This window comes from Brachionichthys hirsutus, chromosome 19, assembly GCF_040956055.1.
Source record: "Brachionichthys hirsutus isolate HB-005 chromosome 19, CSIRO-AGI_Bhir_v1, whole genome shotgun sequence".
NCBI classification, from domain to species: Eukaryota; Metazoa; Chordata; class Actinopteri; order Lophiiformes; family Brachionichthyidae; genus Brachionichthys; species Brachionichthys hirsutus.
The window spans coordinates 8,180,981-8,203,679 of NC_090915.1; the positions used below are offsets into that span (position 1 = coordinate 8,180,981).

A 22,699-nucleotide genomic window follows, 5' to 3' on the forward strand; every position below is an offset into this window, starting at 1 on the left:
TTAAAATGGCGCTGCCCTTGTCCGTACAGCCAGACTTGCTTTTGCTAATGCAGTTAAACGCGCAGTCCTCCATCTGACGAGTCAGTCTGGCATTTAGATGAAACGCAACTGGTCGACAGCTGATAAAAGAGAGCGACGCTGTTCCTGTTAGCTACAGCAACAGCTAGCATTAGCTAGCGGTGTCCCGTAGAAGGGCTAGCCACCTAGCTGCTTCGCAGTGATGGAGTGGCTTTGCAAAGGTACCAAAATGTACTCCGATGAAGAGCCTGGTGGTGAATCTTCTTCAACGTCAAGGAGCTTCAGCTGCATTTATCCTAACCAGCAGGTAATTCGTTCAACGCTTTCTACCACGTAGATAAATCAATAAAAATAAGACAAAAGCTGTTTTTTAAAGCATGTTAGCTAGCTGTTTGGGTTCCTTGGAAGTTTGTTCATTCCAAGTTAAAGAAATGTACAGTTGCGCTGTTGTTATTCAGGCGGTTTCCCCACCTCTTCCTCTGGTAATAGGATAAATATGAATAATCCTATCGTCATCAATGTCCTACTAGAAAAGGCGTTTGGCCGTTTGGGTCGCCATGGCTGGGATGGAAACAAACATGCTATGTTTAGCCCTTTGGCCCCACCCTGTATCAAATGCAGCGTGGTTGAGGGGGCAACTGGTCCTGTCTGCAGGAGCCCCTCGTTACTGGGGGGCTGCTAATATATCGCAACTGGTCTTAACTTAGGCGGACTGCACAAACTTTGACTTTCTATGCCATCAGTCTATGAATGTTCTCTCAGTGTATAAAGTTCAGCTGATTAGCAAATACACTCTCTTTCGAGGGATGTTGTTTATGAGCTTTTGCCATTACAGTCACACTTGCTGAATATTTACTCTTAATGTGACATGACTCCTCATGCACTAATCTCGCCTTCTTTCATTGGTCTCCCGCCAGCCTTCGTCGCCGCAGTGCGCCATGGAGTCCCTGTGCCAGAGCCAGCAGCGCCGTGTGAAGGCCTCCATCGTGTCAAACTGGGGACTGGCTGAAGCGCAGGATCAGCTGTCTTCTCTCGGCGTCCACAGCTCAGAATCCTTGGAGCAAGAACGTGCACGGACTCTGGCGTGCCCATCGGAACTCACACACACGGAGGAGGAGTGGCGCCGCAAGGAGAGCCTGCTGGGACGTCAGGAACCCAGCAGCAGTCCGGTGCTCGGAGCTTCTGGAAGTTGGGATGTTTTCGATAAGGTGGGATTTCATTATTTTATGCGAGCGGCGGAGACGTAACTGAGATATAGGAGAACTAAAAGCAAACAAAGTCTTAACAGGAAGGAACATTATGCTGATGTTTACAAAGTTTGACAGTTTGTACCTGGTGTGTATTTGCCGTTAAGTAACACTAATAACACGATTATAATTGCTGTTTTTCTCTCCCCACAGAGCATCATTAATGTCCAAAGTCAAGCAGCAGAAATGGATCAGGACAAGCGCTCGACATTTGCTCAGAAGTATGAGAAGGAGCTCAGGCATTTCGGTAGGTGAGATGATAAATCGGGGGGGGGGGGGGGGGGGGGCATTGTGTAGTTTGTTTCACATATAGAATCCTTGTTAAATACTAATAAAATGTTCCAGTCTCAGACACAATACTCGTATTCACTTGTGTTCTCTAAATGTCTTTAATGAACATCGTTGCTTTACTACAAAACGATTTACAGCGGCGAACCACACACGCGTCACGGCCCTTCCTTTTCTGTCTTCAGAATGCGTTCACTAACGTTCGTCAATGTGGCAGGTATGTTGCGGAGATGGAACGACAGCCAGCGGTTCCTCGCAGACTTGCCGCAGCTCATCTGTGAGGAAACGGCCCACTTCTTAATTCTGTGGTGCATGAGACTACAGCAAGACGGGGTAACGCACGGAACATTTCAAATACCTACACCGACGCTCAAACGGTCCTGCTAACAGCTGGTGTCTCTGTCGTAGAGCCTTGGTGGCAGCGGGGGGGGCGTGTTTCATTCGGGTGGGTGGGCTAATTCAGTCCTCTCAGCTTGTCAAACCTGAAAAGGCAGGGTGGAAGTGCAGCCACGCGCCTGAACTTGTGCACTTGTACCATAAGTCAAATGATGAATTATGATTCATTAGCACCAACAACGTGTCCGTTCAGGTTCGAGTGTACCAGGAGCTTATGGCGGCGAGTCGGGCTGCGCAACAGCGAGATTGTGACACTGAAGCAGCTAAATGGAATTCATTGTGTTTATCAGGACGAGCTTCGTCATGCGTTGAATGCGATGCGTTCCTCAGGGCAAACCAGGACTATTACACGTCCTCATTTAATTTGTTTGCCCCGTATTCGGTTCCTAATATTCACAATCAAGATTTGAAGCTGATTTTTCGCGACTGCTGTGTTACCCAAAGCAAAGGTGTTGGACGTCTGGCATTCAGCGTGGTTCAAACGGCTAACGTCTCTCATCTGACTGCTGGGTCAAAGGTGACCTGATGGTCTATATTGGTTTTATTTTTATTTGTATTGCGAAAATTGTACTGTTAAATGTCGATGATTTATGTACGAAGGACTTTCAACGGAAACAAGACCACAAGGGCTTTTTTGAAATGCTCCTCTTAGACAGGATGTTTGACTTTATTCGTACTGTAATACATGCTACTGTGTGACTGTACTTGTACGCTAACATTCTATCTAATAAATATATTCATATTCATCTTTGTACCCCAGCGATGTGCAACATTCACGGAAACGTTGATAAACTCAACGTTTGTTTTCCTAAGGTTGGTGTCAGAGCCTTTAAGAGGTGATAGAGACACACGCCTAAGAGACGGACAGACCCGCAGAGATGCTGAGAGACGTGATTTCTTTGTGCGCTGTCCTTGCAGAAAGAAGCGTTGATGGAGCAGGTGGCGCACCAAGCTGTCGTCATGCAGTTCATCCTGGAGATGGCGTCGAACTCCCAGAGGGATCCTCGGGAGTGCTTCCGACAGTTCTTCCACAAAGCCAAAGTAAGACACGTGAATACAGCAGTACATGTCCTCTAATCTGTCTCGTATGAGCGTCCACACGTCTTACAGTGCAGGTTTGTGCAGGTCTCGGTGTCTTACGGCTGCTTTGTGACTGAAATGTCACTGTTTTGTCACGTTTTCCTAAAATTGTAGCTTTTGTTGTTGCGTAGGACGGACAAGACCTTTACCTAGAAGTCTTCCACACGGAGCTCGAGGCCTTCAAACACAGAGTGAAAGAGTACACAGTCCACAGTAGAGGTGAATCGGTCCGCTGTGTCGAACAGCAGAGCGCAGACACAAACTACAGACTCGACCCGAAGGAAGCCTCCTTACTGCCAGTAAGAACTCATTCTCTGTTTGCTGTTGCCTAAGACAACTGAGAGGGGGCGCCACTGAGCCGGTGTGTTCCTTTCCTCTGGGATCGAGAGCACACAAAGATGTTTTAAGTGAGCGCCAGACCAGAGTAAATTGTGTGCAGGCTGCATCTTTGCTCTCATTTGGAGCTCCACACAGTCTAACCATGACTCAGTCAAATCTTCTCACTGCTTGTGTGACATCACAAAATCAAACGCTATAACCTCGCAGCAGAACAAAGAATAAGACATTAAATTGTATTTAAACACTGCCTTGGAACTGTTCTAGGGAGCATTTCAGGGTTCAGATCTGTTTGGCTTTCTCTGACGGCTCCTCTGAAGGATTTCATGGATGCTATTCCTGCCTGTTGCTCCCCTCATGAGGCATAAATGTTATTGTTAGCAAACACATTGTCGTCGTAAGGGAAGCCCCTCGGCATGTAGAGTGTGAAAGTCTGGAAATCTGACCTCTTTTTGGGGTCAAAGCCTTTTGTGTAAGCGAGAGAGAACGAGCCCCCCCCCCCGTTAGCCACACGGCTTCACTAGCTGCCAAACGCGTCCACTCCGAGAGAAGAAAAACTCCTCCTCCACTCCCACAGGAGAACGTTAGCCGACCAGGAATGCATGTTGGAATTTAAATTTGGCACTCGTTCAGGTCCCGCTGGCCTTCCTCAGCCTCAGTTTGAGTGTTTGCAGGAATAAGCTCAGAGGAAGAGTGAACTCTCATTCCTGGATTGGCGATTGGTGTTTTAGAGGCAGACGGATAACATTATAATCCTTTAACCGGGCCACTGGAGCTTTATCTCCAGGGTCGCTCTCCGGTTTGATTAGATGGAGACGACAATCCTGACGTAAATGATTTCTGATCACGAGCGGACCCTCCTGTTTTTCCTCTCCTTCCATCAGGCGGCTGGTTATCCCACGCAGCGTTGCACAAGCACACGGAGGTGGACAAAGGACGACGTCACGGAAACGGATGACATGCGAATGATGGAGACTTCGTAGGGACTGAGTGATTGGTCGTTGGGGTTGCTTCCGTCTCCATTGTCTCCTCATTTCGGGACTACTTGAATTTTTACTCTTCTTTTCCCAACCAGACTGACAAACGCCTTTCGTGGAGCAGGAGTATCCAGAGAAGGCGTCGATCTTTCATGCTGCGATTTTGATTGAATGGGGGAAATAAAAGCTAACCCAACTTGTTGACGAGCAATTTTATGTTGTCAAAATGTGTTTGGCCTCTTGTTAAATTGCTAAACCCTGGATTTCTAGATGGAGTTCTGACATCCTCCAAGCTGGACTTCCATTAAAGAGAAATATCCTTTAAACGAAGGGCAAGACTAAAGGAAGCAAAGAATATTGAAACAATATTTGGGCAAAAGTCACCAAATCTGGTGCCTGAGTTCTGGTCAGTAGGACCCATCGGAGGAGAATCGTTACAGCCGGAGGATGTCGTGTCGATAGGGAAGGGTGACTGACGGATCAACGGGGAGCGTTTCTCGTATTGTCAACCAGTCGTCTGCTGTACGGGCTTGATGAGTAAGTGAAAGAAAACGACCTGATAACTGCTCTACAGGTCTGTTATAAATTAAATGCTATAAAACACAAGCTGGATTTCAATCATGATGAAAATAAATCTGAACGTGATGGGAACAGTTCATCTGAAGGCGAGACAGGAATAAAACAAATGTCTTAACCCGAGTTTGGATTTGTCCTCTTTAGTTGTCCTTCCTTTATATTTGGACATGCGTGGCCTCACGCTAAAGAGCGTGTTAAACGGTCTGATGTCTGAATCCGCAGTCGATCCAGAGGGCTGTCGTTGGATTTGTGTTTACAGCAGGCTTTAACTTGGGCTGGAATGAAACGTAGCTTTAAAAAGGTTTGATTAAAAGATCTTGGATCACATTTGACCTACAAGTTTAGGTTTTTTTTTTTGTTCCCTAACCTTAACCCCCCCCCCCCCCCCCCCAAAGTCCTTGTTCAGGCCTGGTATTAACATCCATGCAGCACGGACGGCTTTAAATCCATGTTTGATCCTTGACCACGTTCCCATTCAGCTGAGAGAATTTCACAGGCCACCCTTTAGTGCTGCCGACTGAAAAGTAAAGTGCAGACTGGATGAAATACTTTCTTGGATGATATATTTAATGCAAAATTCAATTGTATTCAATTGTATTTATATAGCACCAGATCAGAACCGAAATTTATCACAAGCAGGGAAAGATGGAGCCCAACTTGTCCAACAAGAGAAAGCACTTTTGTGATGATCGGGTTGAGCGACCCGATCAACCACCTGCGTTTCATATGTTAAAGTTGCCAAGAAAACTACTGATTACATATATATATATTTTATTTCCAAGATACCAACTTAAAGAGGAACTCACAAGCAAACGCGAAGCCGGGGTTTCAAACTGTGATTTTGTGACTAATCAAACAAACCGAGTCTTCACTGCAAGACAGACTCGGTAGTAAAATTCCAAACTTTAATAAAAAGACTCGACATTAACAAGATACCGTCTGGGATTAGAGCTAATTTTGTTAGCGGCTACATTGGGATCCTCTTAGAATGGTGGCACCAATTAATAGCAACTGTCTTCTTTAATTTTTGTTGCACACGATCATCTCAAGGGTAAGAGGTAAGAAAAAAAAAGCTGCTTAGGGGTCATAAAATGAGCAACAAGAACCATGAGAATTAAAACAAGACCATTTTATTACAGCTGTTATGTAAATGCTCTGTTTTTTGTAGTCGTGTGATCTGAGATATTCTGCATGGACATTGGAGTGATTTTATTTTTCACACACAGGTTTAATCTCAGCGTAGATTTAGTTTCACCAGCTGTTATCATAACCGACGCCAGACCTTCTACTAAAACATGAAAATTCCCTCAGGAGTGTCAGATTTTTAATGTGGTTCATAATAAATATTCAGGCCAATCATCCGATGACCATGAGGAGACGTGCATTTAAGTATTCAAGTGTGCACGGAAGCATTCGCTCTGGGTGAATGCTGTAATCTACAGTACCGGTACATGGAAAGGCACCGTAGCAAGACGAAGTACGAAAACACAGATTCACCGTGAACGTTGTTTTTTTTTTCTCTCTAAAGATTTGTTGGCAACGAGGAATGTCAGGTTTAAATGGAAACTCAAACTTCATTGTGTGTTGTCAGTTTATATTCTACATTAGTCTCCCTGTGATTCGTACAGGTATTTACAATCTACATTCAGTGGGCCTCCTGTTACATTCTCAAAAGCTGCGAGAGGCACTTCGCAGAGTACAAAAGTAAATTTACAAGAAACTGGAACGAGTGCCTTTGGTTCAGCGACACGGCCCGAATCTATAAAAAATATCCCGTGTGTCGCTGCCACCAGCCGAGATCACACATCGCGACTGCGATTTAAAAACCCAACAGCCGCATTTCGTGTACCCTAAAATATTTTAGATGATTCAGTGTCTTCAGGCTTCGTAAAGGCACCTTGTGGAATAAAAGGTTTTAAAACAACATTTTGTAGCAGGGCCACATTAGTGCAATACGCTAAAAACAATCATTTAAGTCTTGCTATGGCGCCTTCATTTTGATTATTCAAAATATATTATTTACGCACTTGGCTCTCCTCTTTTTTCACAAGAACTGAACGTCTGCTCAACCAATGGGAGCTTCCCCTGGTTTAAGTTTACCAGGGGAAGCTCACCCATTGGGTGAGCTTCCCCTGGTAAACATAAACCCTTCTCGGGTCTTTCCGTTCGGCCTTTCTATGCTCTTTTCTGGCCGCCTGATGGGAGTTTGCTGTGGAGGAACGCTTCGACATGCGGCCAGATTTTGTTGGTTTCCGTGCCGGAGAACGTCTGCAGCACACCTTTGCTCCTGGAGGAGAAAAGAAAGACGGGATTGAGCGTTAACTCCCGCTAGAGGGCAAATTGACATGCATAATGTTAAATAGATTTAAAAAAAACCATGGGATCTGTTTTTCATCTAAGAAATAGAACACCTGCATATTTCAGGTAGAGCCAGATGCAGATATTTGTTTCCCCTCTTCTAGTTATCATCTCATCGCACACATTTTATTTTTCTAAACATCATTATCTCTGGTTTGCAGGAACGCAGAGTGATAATCTTCCTGCTTAATTATTTCCAGAGACTAGCACTTATGATGCGTGCACTTTCTTACAGGGTCCACGGGACAACTGTTATCTATAAGAGCTTTGTGCCTCGGTTTTATTCATTCTGGTAAAAGTTTATCAGCGGGGGGGATATATATATATATATATATTTTAAATAATCTTAAATTCCTTTAAATACTGTGATCAACATAACATGGAAGTTTGCACTTTTAATCGTGCCCGTTAAATATGTTTAAGGGTTGTTTTCCCTCATTCATGCTACTTTGAAAAGACTGAAGGAAGCAAAAGGCCAAATGTCAAAGATCAGCGTTCGGTTCATTTGGCTGTAAACTTTCAACTCCAGCATTCTGAGCAATCGATGCGTTTTCCTTTCGAGACTTTCTGTGCATTTAAAGTAGGTGGAGAAACATTTTCTTTCCTACCTGTAGAACTCTAAGACCGGCTCTGTCTGGGTTTCGTAAGCTTTTAGTCTACGGGTGACGGTCTCTGGAGTGTCATCGTCCCTCTGGACCAGAGGTTCCCCTGTCACATCATCAAGGCCCTGGTGAAAACACATCAATGAGTGTTGATGAGCTCATCGGTATAAACTACACATTGACCAGGAGCGTTCACACACATCACTCCTCCACTGGGCTGAGCATTTGGAACAGATTCTTCCTCCTAGCTTCGTGGTAATCAATTACTTTAGGTCTCACTTTTTAATTTAATGGTCTCTTCCCAATCACACCAAACCCTTGGACCTACTTGCATGGGATTTTTCATCGGCTTACTTTCTCCTGCCTGCTGAACATCATGGTTAAACATCACAGTGTTGCTAAAGTAATGCTTGAAGCGCTGCAGCTTCCAAACACAGACAGTCTGTAGATGGAGAAACACGTAGCGACTTAAAAACCTTGTCTTAAAACCAGTGAGAACCAAAAAAAAGGGTAAAATGCACATGGACATTTGTGTTTTTGTGCATTTCTGTCTGATCATTGTGTGCATAGAAAGATGGACGGAGCTTAACGGGATAAAATGAAGGGATGAAATCGCAGATGGTAAAAGATGACAACTGCTGTCAAATACACAACTTCAACCTTTTCTTTCTTGTATTCCGTCACGTGTTTGAATCATTCGAGGTGATCTTGAAAATAAATAAAAAAAACAGAGGGGAAAAGCAAATACCGAGCAGCTGCCGTTTGCCTCGGGTCCAGAGGAAAACACTCACAGCAGGCCCACTCAAGGACTCCTCCGTTTCAAAATGCGGTTGAACAGGAACTCACCGGGACTTTAGGTGGGTTGAAATCTATGTTGTAAACTCTACCACTCGGAAGGTGAGTCCAGCGAGACGTCAGCCTCTGTTGGATGGTTTGGAAAGGTACATCGAGGTTAATGACTGTGTCCAAGCGGTAGGCCTCATCCAGAGACTCTGCCTGGTCCACTGTACGAGGGAAACCTGGTGGAGCCGGAGCGATGAATAAATGATGAAGAGCTGCACCAGAGACAGTCAGCGTTTTACCAATGGGAAGAACTTTACCATCAAGCAGCCAGGCGCTCTGATCCAGGGCTCTCAGGTCACTGAGGATGAGACGAGACATGATGTCATCCGGCGCCAGCCGACCCTGATCTATGCAGGACTTCATCAACAGACCTAGTTCTGACACACAGACAAAAAAAAAAACAGAGTTAGAGAAAATATTTAATTTAAATAATGAAATATTAGCGACACTGCATGGCCAAAAGTCTAACTGGATGACAGCATATTCACCTGGAGAACTTATTGTTGTTGAATTAACATCACAGTTTTTTGTTTTAAAAAAAAAATAGAGTGCATGCCAAGCACATAAAAATATAAAAAATATACATAATGTGAGGGGGAAGATAATTCAAATCTATCATCTGGGTTTCGGAGGTCATGGTTGTTTTTCTTTCCTTCGCTTCCATTTTATCTGGTCGGATTCCAGCTGAGGAAAGGAATTTCCTGACGAGCCTTTTAGGTTTATACTTAGATTAGTTTATTTACACTGCTGTGCTGTTAGAGAGCAAAAAAGATAGAGCCGAAATAAAAAGAGTTTCACAAAGAAAGGAGAATATTCAGACAAATATAGAAACAGGGTCGCTTCCTTTGCCTTTACTAATAAATGACACAGATCGCATATTCATTTATCGGCCTGAAAAATTCACCTCAAGTACTTAAAATGCAAATATGAACATTGTTGCACTGCCACTCGTTCAGCAAGGCAAGTATTGGATAACTGACAACTTTATGATCTGAGTTTATCTGCAAAGCTCACATCCCCAAAAAATATTAAAACTGTTCATTTTAAAAATTGTAAAAACACTTTTGTGGAAGGAAGCAGCTCCAAGGTCAGCTTGAGAACATTTGCACAGAGAAAGTCGATACAAGACCTGCTTTGACTGCAATAATGGGATTGAGTAGTTCAACGGAGGAGCTTCAAGTGTGTCCATATTGCAGACTCTAACGCGTGTGTGGGTGAATAAAGGTTGTGTGCTTGAAGCCACACTTCTACTGAGTGTCTCAAAAGCTAAAGCACTTCCTAACTGTAAATAGGCTGCAGTCCGTCTTATCTTTACAACTCCCTTTATCTTCACCCAAGGTGATATTGAGGAAAGGTGGGCCCCTCCCTGCACGGTTCAGGTAAGGTTGAGTTAAAATGTTTCCAGTACAAACATAAAAACAAGCAGCTCTAACGCGTTGCTATCCGCTGAGACCTCGGCAGAAAGAACACATCTTGGTCAGAGAAAGAAAAACAGCTTTTTTTCCCCCCATTAACTCAATTCCATGCTTAAAAACTACAGTAGTTTGAGGAGGGAGCTGCCATCTCTCTACACAACAACACATTTGACCAGAACAAACACACAGAAGGCCTTTTCACTACACCTTTATTTACCAATATAGAACCCCCCCCCCCCCCCCCACACACACACACAAATCAACCCCTTTCTGGGGTTTCTTCCATTTCTGTGCAGAAAACACACAGAAAATCAGATTACAAATAATACAAATAATCCATTAAAACACACGAAAGACTTAAAATGTGAACCGGACCTCGCTGCCCACCAGCGGATCCGTTTCCGTCGCCCCAACAGAGCTGCGATCGACCGCCTCCTTCTACCGGAGGGACTTCTTCCGCACCTCCTCGAAGCTCGACGCGTAATTTACGCACGCTGGGCTCTTTTTTTTTTTTTTTTTAGCCTTTACGCGCACCTGCTATGCAGGAGTTCATAACTTCACGACGTTAAAACGCATTCCCGAAGCGCCTTTCACCGGATAAGACAGAAACTATTTAACAACAGGACGTTTGAAGGCTCCAATCTTCTTCTCTTACCGGTTTTGGCGTTGATGTTCGCTCTCAAAATGTCCCCACTTGAAATGTGCTTCAGCCCAAAACTTTTGCCGATGCGCCCAGACACGGTTCCTTTCCCCGAGCCGGGCGGGCCCATAATAACAGCGCGGAAGATCCTATGCAGAGCCATGAGTGCTTGTTAAGCCCGACTTTGTTGCTGCGGTCTGGGTTTGTCACGTTGGTCCCATGAAGCAACTCCCGGGACGCAGAGCCAAGACGGGAGGGGGGGGTCACGTCGGGACTTTCTTCCGCAAGAAGTGCGCAGCTTTCTCCAGAGTGGGCGCGTCTTCTGCAGACAGCCGCTATATTTATTGGGCCTGATTTGAATTCGGCACGACGCTGCAGAAGCAGTCGGAAGAGGAAGAGGAAGAGGAAGGAGGTGGGGGTGGGGGTGGGGGTGGGGGTGGGGGGGGGGATGAAGGGAGAAACGAGCCTCTTGTTGCAGCGTGTTGACAAGCGTCCTCGAAAATGTCACTGTCGATTGTTTACTGGAGAGGCATCCGCGGTTACGTCATTGGTTTAAGACGCTTGTCGGGACGGGAAGCGTGGTTAATCCCGTTTGAGCCTCAACCAATGGCATGTTTCCGGAGTATTTTAGATGAGAAACGTCGTCATTGTTTCGGAAGAAAATAACCTCTGAGGTATAATGAGTTAATTTTATTTAATACGACATATTGTGAGAGCGGCGGTGGGATTATATTTAGTTAAATTAAAGAGGCGGAATAATAATAATAATAATAATAATAATAATCCCAATTTGGTGGTAAACTATTTTTTTTTTTTTACAATTTCGTCATTCGTTCCTTCGAGATATAACAGTAGAACTATTATTGATGATCTAGCGTAACCTAGTGGTCGAACATGAGTGGTGTAGCAAGAATTAGCGTTTTTGACCCTCCGGACATGCCGTAGCGAGGCGTTCAGTCTTCCTGGGTAAATACACGTGGATTTCCACTGGCGACCGACGGAAACAACAATAACATGGCCAGCAACGGGATGGTGTACGACGGCTGCGGCTTCTTCAGGCAGCGGCTGGTTTTATCCACGCTCAGTGGGAAGCGTGTTAAAATAAAAAGCATAAGATCGAAAGATGACAACCCCGGAGTCCGCGGTGAGTCGCGGCTTCGCTGCGCGTGTGGCGTCGCAGTTAGCTCGGGAGCTAACACGCTAGCTGTTACGCAGTTGGGAGCGTGGACTCTCACCCACTGATAGAGGGAGGGACACGCTGGGACAGGATTATAAATGCGAGTTAAATATCATTTTAAATGTTTTTACAAAGTTAGGTCGCTGTTTCTGTGCAGGATTACATTTTGTTCAAATGCGAGCAGGGATTATCTGTAGTTAATTTGAGGAGATACTCAACGCACTTGTTTTGTTAATCCGCAGGAATACTAGAATGCATCAAACACTAATCTGTTTGTAAACATGATTTAAAAGTACGTGTGTACTTGGCTAATTTATGAAAACTTCGATTACAAATGTATCTTTTGGTGAAAGTTTTGAGTTTCTTAACTGCTTGTTGCTCTTCTCCTTGTATCCAGATTTTGAGGCGAGCTTCATCAGACTTCTAGATAAAGTGACTAATGGTTCTAGAATAGAGATCAATCAAACAGGTGAGTGCGCTGTTTGCGTTATCTGACACGCAGACCGGGATTATAAGTAAAATATTACCTGAAGTTACTTCCTATTTGTGTAATAGTACTTTAACTTATTATAGAAGTCAATAAACATTATTTGGAATATATTTAATGTTGTTTTACATTTGACATAAATTTCAATTTCAAATGCAGTGATGCAGAGTAGTAGCATAACACATAATATAATTTTAAGGCCTTCCATTACGTTCCTTGACTCCGCCTGTGTTTGTTTTTTTACCAGGTACTGTGTTATTCTACCAGCCCGGCTTGTTATCTGGGGGGTCTGTTGAACACGACTGCAACGCCCAGCGCTCAATCGGCTACTATCTGGAGGCGCTACTCATGTTGGCTCCCTTCATGAAGACCTCGCTCAAGGCCACGCTGAGGGGAGTAACGAACGATCCCACCGACCCAACGGTGAGGACACGCGCGCGTCTGTCTGCGTGCGTCTGTCTGCGCGCGTCTGTCTGCGCGCGTCTGTCTGCGCGCGTCTGTCTGTCAGCAACGTAACTCAAAAAGTTACGGATGGGTATTCATGAAGGTTTCAGCGAATGTTACCAGGAAGAGATGATTACATTTTGGGGATGATCCAGAAGAGATCCTGGTTTCTGGATCACTTTTAAACTTTTGCTAACGCCGCAGTAAATGGAGCGACATTGTGAGTGGTGTAGAGCAAATTCACAAGTTTGATCAGCCTGTAGTCTTGAGTTTTCCCAGTTTGATTTTAGGTATGATTCTGAATCCAAGTCCTCGATCAGGCAATGATTTTGTATTCCTTCAATTGTTTTTACGTTATTTTGCTCTCAATGAATTACACTACGGAATAAATCATGTTTTTCCAACTAGGAATAAAATGTGTGATTTAAGTGTTTACATTTTTTGAGCGTTGTATATCTTTTTGAGTGGCTCTACAGCAGAAATAGAAATGTCCGATGTTTGGTCTACATGACGGCGTTGTTTCTTCAGCCTGGTTGGAGCGGTCCAATCGCAGCCACGGCAACGTCCTTTTTTGCCTCTTGAGTCGAGCGACCCTGTTCAGTCTCGAATGTCAACAAAGCACAAACGGGAAAGCGGTAGAAGTGGATAAATTAGGAGAGGTGCTGCCATGGAAACAGCGAATAGCGTCACTGTTTGTTGTTGCTATGATCATTTATATTACCGGCATCCTCTGCAAGTGAGTTTCAGTTTTGAACCCTCGGAGCCGTCTCCCACAGGTCGACCTGCTGAAGTCCACCGCGCTCCCTGTGATGAAGAAATTTGGCATCGATGGGGAAGGTTTTGATCTCAAGGTGAGATCACAAGAAGTGGACTGGAAACAAGTGACATAAGTAATCTCACATTGGGATATAAACGACTTGCCCTGCTCTGTTGCTGCTCCCTCAGGTGGTGAAGAGGGGGATGGCACCCGGTGGGGGAGGAGAAGTCATCTTCACGTGTCCTGTCAGCAGGACCATCAGGCCACTTCAGCTGATTGACCCTGGAAAGATCAAGAGGATCAGAGGAGTGGCGTATCCTCCTCGGGCTCGCGCTCGCTCGTTTTTTCCTCCATATTTAACGAAACTCAAGAGATGCACATTATTTGCATCCTCCAGATTGAGCCTTAGTGACTTCTGCATATTAGGGCTGTATCTATTGAGTCCTTTCATCACTTTACTGAGTGTAAAATATTTGAAATATCAGAAATGTTCCTATTTATTATACTTGAGTCCAAAATGAAAGCTTCAAATCTCTTATTTTTTCTGACAAGCTGATATCCTGAGATGCAAAAAGATATTTGGTTGGAGAAAGAAAAGTGGATCTTTTCATTGATAAACCACGATAAAATAATTCATCTTTACTATAGTCACTGAAAAAGAAATTTTTGAGCACAGTTAATTGATTTATCTTTTATTAAATCTTCCTCTCTCCTTTCAGAAATGTCAGAAACTAAACATCATTGCTTAGTTTGCACTCTTCAGCTTCAACTGGATCTATTTCGGGTTGTTTTTTTTTTCCCCTATTGATTATTAGTGATCCGTTTTCTCACCACGCAGCAAGGCCACCATCTCAATGTCACTGTTGTACGAATCGTCGAAAGTCCTTTACAGTTGAAACTCAGATATTCGGTGCGAGTTTCTCCTCAGATGGCCAACAGGGTCGTGGAGTCAGCCAGGGGCGTCCTCAACAACTTCCTCCCAGACATTTACATCTATACCGACCACATGAAAGGAGCCAACTCTGGCAGGTGAGTGGCTCAGGATTAGTGGGATTACAGCTCCGTCAGAAAACCCAGGAGTCATTTCTACCAGTCTGAGGAAAACACCGATCAGGCTGGCGGCAACTCCCAGCATCCAATTAAACTGTTCCAGACATCTTGTGTCTGTGAAATGTCACAGTAGATCTGTGTTGAATAAAAATCAACTGGATTTGTAGGAATAGCTTGAAGATGTTTCACGTCTCTCATCAGATTAAACGGGATTAAAAATGACAATAATCTGGATGGTGATAATCTGTAATATTTGGGGTTCTTTGACCGCCGGAGGAAGTTTGATTTTGCTGTCCTCCTTGGTGAGCATCACGATCATTAAAATGTAAGAACCTCTATAAGATGAATAGGCACGTTTATAATAGCTGTTTATGTTAATAACCCTTTGTGTTCAGAGAAACATAATTATTCATGTCGGTTAACCGCAGGTCTCCAGGTTTCGGTCTGACCTTGGTGGCGGAGACTCTGAACGGCTCCTTCCTCAGTGCTGAGATGTCGTCCACGCCGCAGGGACAGGGAGAACCCGCAGTACCGGAGAACCTCGGCCGGAACTGTGCCAAACTGCTTTTGGAGGAGATCTATCGGGTAGGTGCCGCACGGACGCTTAAAGCTGCGTCTCGTGTAGTTTGACGTCACAGCGTGTCTCTTCCGAGGTTCACATTTATGCTTTAACATGAAATTGTTTTTGAAAAAGTAGACTTCCAGGATGAGATTTGGCGACTTCACAAATGTGTCGGTATGGATGAGGCCTTCAAGTTCATCGTGTGACGGTTCGGTCGTGTTTTTCTTCATACGTGCTTGATAACTGATGCATGTTTGAATGGAGCCTGAAAAACTCGCGTTCATTAACGTTAATGGTCTTGTTTTTCTACCTCCGTTAATTCAAATTTACTTTAATTGAATTTTGCTTCTAGACAGAACTCTGCTGTCACTGATAATGTATAAAGGCATAAGTAACTTAACCCCGTCATGCAGGAAAAGGCCCCTCTTCATCAGAATTCATCCGATTAGATCCGGAGAGTCTGTGACATCAGTTTGTTACGCGCATGCTTCTGCCTCTCATCGGAGCCATGTGAGTCCAGTTAGCTGCACGAAGAAGTGCTGATTAACTCGGAAACAGGAAGCACTGCTGCATTCGTCCACTTACCAGCGAAGGGTGGGCAGCTAACGAATATCCAGCTGCCTCGAATCTTGGTGGACTAAAACATTTGCTCCTTTTTGCCAGAGATAGCTGGTAAAATGGGGAGAGCAGTTAACTAATAATTTTAATACCGAACTGGGACGACCTGGGACACAAGAGGAAGGATAACAGCAAAAGTAAAGGATTCTCATTTTTGAAAGGAAGATACAAATTTTGCCGGATTCATATTTAAAGGGAATGAACGTTCTGTGTGTGTGTGTGTGTGTGTGTGTGTGTTTGTTTGTTTTATGGTTAATCAGTAAAGTTTTCTTGTGGTACACCAAAGCAACTCGATGGGCAGTTTGATTTTAGAAGCAACGTTAACACCGAACAGCAGCTGGTTGAAGTAAGTGGTGCCAATCGTAAAATGTTTTACTTGTCGGATATAATCTGAGTTACTGCGTGTGGATCCGTATCGGTGCCTTCTCTTTGTGTGATTGTACTCTGAGCTCCAAGTAAACCTTTAAACCGTAGTAGCGGTTCTACTTCATCGTATTTTAGTGTTTTCTGAGTGTGTTTTGTTCTTTCAGTGGGTGTTTCTGTTCACTCAAAAGAATTTACGGGAGTTTTCCAGTCGGTTTGTGGCTGCTTGGCTCTGGGGAGAGCGTAACTGTCTCCCCTGTGAAAGGAGGAGCCTGAATTTACATGTCAGAATGGGCTGGTAAAGTGAAAGTAGCTGCTCGCTTGAAAATGTCATCCTGAACATAAAAGGTTGAGAAGCAGAGCGTGCTCTGCAGATGTTTTTGCTGCTTGAGCTTCTGTGGACCGGAACAGCAGCTCGGAAGGTAAGGCGCTCCGAAGCTCTGCCGTGTTTACAGGCCGTTTAGTACACGGCCGGGATGTCGGCTGCACTTCAGGTTAATGCGTTAAAGTTTTACCATGAATTTAAATGGTTGGACTGGCGGAAAGGAGCCATTTTTAAACTCCTGATTGGACTGTTCTTGGGTGTGTCCGGTCTCGCAGGGCGCTCCTCACGCAGCCGGCTGCAGAGCACATAGCTTGTTAGCGAGTCATCTTGATGGCATGTGATCGCGTCGTCAGCAGAGAGGGATCCTCTGTCCTCGCATTCCTGCGTTGAATTCAAAATGGGGAGGATGAGGACTAGCGGGACCGAAGACTGACGCATGTTTCAAAAATGTTTTCTACTGGTGCCTTTTTTTTTGTTTCCAGTTTAGATCGGGGAAAAACAGATTCACAATTTTGTCAATATTGACGTGACCTTTGTCCTAAATTGGCGTATAGAGCTAAAAAAAAACAAAACGTGCAGCTTCCTATCAGCGCTCGACCCGAGGTAATCAATCCCATCACCGGGTTTGGCGAGTCCTTTTCAAACATCTCCGCCTCCATGACGTCTTCTGCGTGTTTTTGTCGCTGAAACATGTCGCCCTCTCTCCTTATCGGTTTTAGGGTGGCTGCGTCGATTCATCCAATCAAAGCCTGGCGCTGCTCTTGATGACCCTTGGCCAGCAGGACGTGTCAAAGGTTCTTCTTGGACCTCTCTCTCCGTACACGTAAGTCACCGTCATTCAGTAATAGACTCTCTAGGAGCTTCCTGTCCCGCTGAGCGTCAGACGTCGTTAATCAGATGCACTTTGTCCACATTGGGACCGACATTTTGTTACTGTGTTACTTGTCCGCTCAAAGTTCTCTTCCCATTGTAAGCATGAAATACTGGGCAAATAAACATCAAATAAATGTGCCGCTTTTGTTGACTTAAGCCTGTTCATTTTGACAGACAAATACAGAGTTGAACAAGGTGACCTGAAACCGCTCGATTGCTTTTGGCTTGTTTTTCTAATGCAGGCAAAAACATTCCCGGTTTAATTTCAGTGACTTTTGTTTTTCTCCTTTTCAATTCTTCACACGCTTTTGAGCGCAATGTCATTTAGGAGCTATCCGTCTATTGGGCTAGTGTCAGATCATCCAATTAAAGTGCGATGCATTGGAGGAACGTTCCGAAATCTAAGTGCATTTAAACTATCAATTTGTTTTAAACAAATAAACTTTTGAAATTGTTTGTCGCCAGTGGGGAGAAGAAAGACAGACAATTGAACGCAAAGTTGGGACGAGGAGGAAACTATGAACTGTCCATTTTCAGTTATCATGGTACCGGTGCTGTGTCCGTCTCAAGTACAGTACTATGATAACTGAAGATTGGCTGTGCCATCGCAATACACTCCTCCCTCCGGTCATGCTGGTGGTTCCGTCACGTTGGCTTAAAGAAGAGGTTTTGTTTGTCCAAGCACTATACACTTATCTGTTAACATATTTCTAACGTGACTAACTTTCTCCCCCCCTTCCCACTTTCCGGCTGTGGCTGTAGGATCCAGTTCCTCAGACACATTAGAGATTTCTTCCAGGTCATGTTCAAGATTGAAACTCAGAAGCCTCCAGAAGACGGAAGGAAAGGAGGAGACAAAGTCCTGATGACCTGTGTGGGCGTCGGCTACAGCAACAAAAACAAGACACTCAAATAAAACCGTTTTTTTTTTTTAACATGAGTCATTTTTATTTCCTCACAGTGCGGGTTTGATACGTGGAAGTGTGCATGCTGATATAAGAAATGATTTAGGAATGTGCAGCTATTCTTATGGAATACAAAAATTCAGTCTTTAACATTTGACTGACTCGTTAGTCTTCGTCGGTCTGTGGCGCTGGTGTTGGACATTATAGATGGGAAAACAATCATGAAGACTAAATGCAGGTTCAGCAACCAGTCATCCTCTTCATCAGCTTCGGATCTCGGAGCTCCACTTGGTTATTCGTCTTGGCCACACAGACGCTTGAGGGTCTCTCCATAATTGCCTGATACTTCAGACTAAAGAAAGGAAAGCGGGATAATTATATAAAAAATTTTTTTAAATGGCATCTTAAAAAGTGGGGTAGACTCCGTCCAGTATCATGTTGCGCGTGCGTCCAAGCATTTAAAAAGGTGTTCTGACCTCTAACTGAGAATAGAGGGAATTTCCAAACAGCTTCCTGTATTCTGCTCTGATATCCAGCAAGTCGACCTCCGAGCGGCTCACGAGGATCCTGGTCAGGACGGACTCTGTGGTTCCTGCGCCCTGGAAGCCAGAAAGACCGACTTCATCACTTGTTCACTCACCTTTTTCCTGCGGTAGTGACTTCTAATCTGAGCCCGTTGGCACATTTGGTCAAAGCAATAAAACATTGGCTTAACATTCCTTTCCGCACCACTGGTGCCCAATAGAATTACATGATGCGGCTGGAAAAGAACAGCGGATCCTCGCAATGCGTATGTTTTGTCCTGGGAGCTGCTGCGTTTGTGGCGCTTACTGCATAGCTCACCTTCATGCTTTTGAATAGTCTCTCAGCAAGGTATGCAGGAGTGCTCTTCACGCATTTAACTAGAAAGAAAACGATTCCATGTCTTAGTTAGAAGTTCGAGACGTGTTGTGGTTGCCGTACCCTGCGTCGATGAGAAGAGGCAACATTAATGAAGACCGTTTGAAAACTTGTTTTCCTCACCAACAGCCACAAGCAGCTCCTCCAGGCTTCCAGACATTTCACCCTCGATGCTCTCCTGCAGAGTCTTCTTGCTAATGTTCTTGTACTCTATCAGAGCTGCAAGAAAACAACAGATCTGATTATCGATACTCCTACTATTGGCACCCAGGGGATTATTGTTCCCTGGATTTATTAATCTAGCACCATAATTGAGATACGACAGTTCCTGTCTAATTATGCATAAATCCCTGCAAAGCTCTATGATAAGCGATGGTGAACTAGTGCTCTGCAATACGTTATACACCCATGTACAGTCAGAACTACAAACATGGCTGTACTGATCTAAAGGAAAGGATTGGTTGTGCCCACTCTGACGAAGCTGGGGAATACTCCTGTGGCACAGGATGTCAACAAACTTGTCCTCATCGGTCCCCCACTTCTTCTCTCCTGCTTCGTACAGGGCCTGGGAGGAACGAGAGCGAGTCGGGAACATCCGGTCGATGCAACACAAGAGTAGTAGATGGCGCTTCAGAATCAGGTCGACTCGGCCATACCTTCGCATCTGCTTTTGCCTTTGCAGCATCCACTTTGGTGCCGTCGTCTCTCTTGCCCTGCGAGGACGACCAGAGGAACATTGTTAGAAACACAACACATCAAAGGCATTTGCATTTACACACCGAGCCTTTTTTTGAAAGGCAAATACTCCCACAGTATGAAAATCCTCCCAAAGACGCACAACACTAGTAGAAAGCCAAGGCGGGTTTCATTTGCTTGGAATGTGGCTTTCACCCTTTTTGTACCTCAGCCAAGGTGAGCAGTGCTTTGCCGTATTGTCCAGACACCTCAGACTGCAGATCATGAATAATTGATTTTCCAGTTTCTTTAATTAAAAGAGCACAACAGACAATATTTTAGTATGAGGTAAAAAAAAAAAAAAAAAGAACGAATTCTCAAAACTGCTGTGGATACCAACCTGCGAGATACGCTTCAGACATGGCCTGAATCTGTCTCTTTGATCTTGAGGCAAAGATTTCAGTCAGCGTGGACTCTGTGGTCCCGGCACCCTGAATGCAACACAGAAAATGTTCAGTATTCAGTATAAACGCCGTCAGAAATACACAACTACCAACTGTGAGGCTCTGTTCTCTACTACTACTGTACTTTCTTCTTGTCCCCTGAGGGGTCGCCACAGCAAACCGCCCTTCTCCACTTCACCCTGTCCTTTGCTTCGTCCTCCCCAACACCAGCCACTCTCATGTCCTCCCTCACTACGTCCATGTATCTCCCCCTGGGTCGACCTCTAGCCCTGTTCGATCTTCAGCATCCTTCTACAGGTATAATCACTGAGGTCCTGTTCTCACACCGCAATATAACGTCCATCTAGAAAACCGGATCAATGGATTGGAAAATAAATCCATCTAAATAAAACAAAAAAGCAGTGTAGAAGACAGATATGGTGGACACTGAATGCATGTGTGTCTGCTGGCCCGTGTGGTGAGTGTGGGTATAGCCTGGGGGTGGGTGTACCGGTGGGTGTGCCTGTGGGTGTGTGCGCATGGGCGTGTGTGAGGCTTTAAAGGCGCGCACACACCTGGAACACGGAGGCTAGGGGAGAGGCAGTTGGGAGGCCGTAATTTTTGCTGACCGCTTTACACGCATTTGTACACTTTGGCTTTATTTGATGGTTTATTTTCATCCATCCATCATTCATCCGTGCAATATACTTTTTGGACTTTGTCTATCGCCAGTACCGCCGCGCTTGGGCCTCAATAAATCCACCTGAGAACGCATCCTGGATTCCGCGTCTTTGTACAAACATTTGAGCGCGTCGGACAACTACGCAGGACCCAACGCACCCCTCAGCGGCTAAACCAGGGCAGGAAGCCGCAACAAGCAGCCTTGCTGAATTTGTGCAGGTGAGACAAGCGCATCAGTGGGCCAATAAAGATTTGGTGACCGTCCACACAATCCGACCTTGATGGCTGCGATGACTTCGTGACAGTCGTGGACTCCTGGAGGCTTCACCAAGGCGACCAGCAAGTCCTCAAAGTCTCCATGGGTGTCGCCCTCGAGATCGTCTACGAGAGTCTGACGAAAGAAGGATCACAACACACGACTTTTATCTCATTTGTATTCGGTAATGTTTGTTTATAATGTTGGGAAACCTTTAACGTACTCGTCCCACGGCCTTCTCATAGGCCCGAGCGATGAGCTGACGCTGAGCGTTGCTTCTCTGGGTCAGCACCTCAATGAGAGCTTTTTCCGTCGTGCCTATGAAAACGAGGACAACGCGTGATCGGCTTATGTAGCCGCAGACTTGGCAACCACAGACTGCATAAAGAACGGACACAATCGACCTCCGTGCATCACTAATACTGGTCGTCGTGGGAAACGGGACCTACCGATGCCTTCTATGGCCTTCTTCAGCGCAGCCACATCCTCCTCCACTTTGAAGTTTGGCTTGTCCTTCACCGTTCCCCTCACGTTGGACTAACAAACACACAAACGTGAGAGTCTCACACACGGCAGTGAATTTAACAAACTATGTTATACATGAGAAATCGCCTGCTACAATTAAATCAGCAGCCTTTATTTAGGACTTACTGTGACTGTGAGGGAGGAGGGGGAGTCCAAGAGAAGGTCCAGGTCGTTCTACAGGAGAGGGCAAACAAATAGGCTTTAATTTTCAACCTTTATTCACCATACTTTAAAACTAAAATGTAATTCAAACTATATCCTGGAACTACTCACCCAAACAGACATTGTTGCGGTCTTGTGGGAAGTGTTAGACTAGGGTGGAGACAAAGTTTGACCACATGAGAATCCAGTTCTACTAGATCATCCCCGTAAATGTATCCTTATTATTATTAATCCACAATGTCCACTCATTTGTCGGTTAAAGTTGTGCCTAACTAATCAGCTGGAGCCCGAAACCAGAAACCTGCGCAACAGCGCGTAAAAACACAACCCAACAAGGTCGGTCAAGGACGTCTGCGCGCGTAAAAACCGAGATCAAACATCACATAATCATAGTTTTGGATCTCACCTGAGCGAGGGAAAAACGATTGATGTCAGGCGAGCGAGTTCAGATTCAGAAGGCAAATTCGCCACACCCTTCAGAGAAAGCGGGACGTCAGCAGAGGAAGTGGAATCGTGGAGACTCCTCCTTTTGTAAACAGTTCGCTGCTCCATCACACGCGTAAAAGTGCCCACTAATCCCTTCTGGACTGATGTCAGGTGCAGAATAAAAATACATAAAACTTTTGACGTAGGCAATTCTCGAAAATGCCCACTTTGCGCATTTTATAATCGCTCAGTTTACAGTCGAGTTTGCGCACAGGGCAGGGTCGATATGAGTCA

The 22,699-nt window shown here is 44.9% G+C and overlaps 4 protein-coding genes across 6 annotated transcripts; 2 read left to right on the forward strand and 2 right to left on the reverse strand.

Moving 5' to 3' along the window:
* Positions 1–4: 4 nt before the first annotated feature.
* cdc37l1 (cell division cycle 37-like 1) lies at positions 5–5,036 on the forward strand. The gene is made up of 7 exons (XM_068752927.1): positions 5–325; positions 936–1,226; positions 1,419–1,512; positions 1,771–1,886; positions 2,868–2,990; positions 3,161–3,328; positions 4,250–5,036. Exons 1-7 carry the CDS (start codon positions 221–223, stop codon positions 4,346–4,348), a joined length of 996 nt encoding a protein of 331 aa, XP_068609028.1. The 5' UTR covers positions 5–220; the 3' UTR covers positions 4,349–5,036.
* A 996-nt stretch (positions 5,037–6,032) lies between these two features.
* On the reverse strand, positions 6,033–11,128 carry ak3 (adenylate kinase 3). Its single transcript, XM_068752564.1, has 5 exons — positions 10,792–11,128; positions 8,979–9,098; positions 8,725–8,897; positions 7,885–8,003; positions 6,033–7,205 (listed from the first exon to the last, which is right to left on the reverse strand). Exons 1-5 carry the CDS (start codon positions 10,937–10,939, stop codon positions 7,094–7,096), a joined length of 672 nt encoding a protein of 223 aa, XP_068608665.1. The 5' UTR covers positions 10,940–11,128; the 3' UTR covers positions 6,033–7,093.
* A 22-nt stretch (positions 11,129–11,150) lies between these two features.
* On the forward strand, positions 11,151–18,365 carry rcl1 (RNA terminal phosphate cyclase-like 1). Of its 3 annotated transcripts, none has more exons than XM_068752560.1 (9): positions 11,151–11,188; positions 12,351–12,422; positions 12,688–12,863; positions 13,661–13,735; positions 13,830–13,954; positions 14,545–14,670; positions 15,120–15,276; positions 17,279–17,382; positions 18,195–18,365. In XM_068752560.1, the coding sequence occupies exons 3-9, from the start codon at positions 12,789–12,791 to the stop codon at positions 18,346–18,348; spliced, it is 816 nt and encodes a 271-aa protein (XP_068608661.1). In that variant the 5' UTR covers positions 11,151–11,188; positions 12,351–12,422; positions 12,688–12,788; the 3' UTR covers positions 18,349–18,365. The 3 variants fall into 3 exon arrangements, with proteins under 3 accessions (XP_068608661.1, XP_068608660.1, XP_068608662.1); XM_068752559.1 differs by lacking the exon at positions 11,151–11,188 and adding an exon at positions 11,381–11,920; XM_068752561.1 differs by lacking the exon at positions 11,151–11,188 and adding an exon at positions 12,036–12,053.
* Positions 18,361–22,487, reverse strand: LOC137908195 (annexin A3-like). The gene is made up of 14 exons (XM_068752563.1): positions 22,386–22,487; positions 22,091–22,129; positions 21,944–21,991; positions 21,742–21,829; positions 21,516–21,610; positions 21,314–21,427; positions 20,313–20,403; positions 20,140–20,219; positions 19,894–19,950; positions 19,709–19,802; positions 19,361–19,456; positions 19,181–19,239; positions 18,814–18,936; positions 18,361–18,689 (listed from the first exon to the last, which is right to left on the reverse strand). Exons 2-14 carry the CDS (start codon positions 22,100–22,102, stop codon positions 18,630–18,632), a joined length of 1,017 nt encoding a protein of 338 aa, XP_068608664.1. The 5' UTR covers positions 22,103–22,129; positions 22,386–22,487; the 3' UTR covers positions 18,361–18,629.
* Positions 22,488–22,699: the final 212 nt, after the last annotated feature.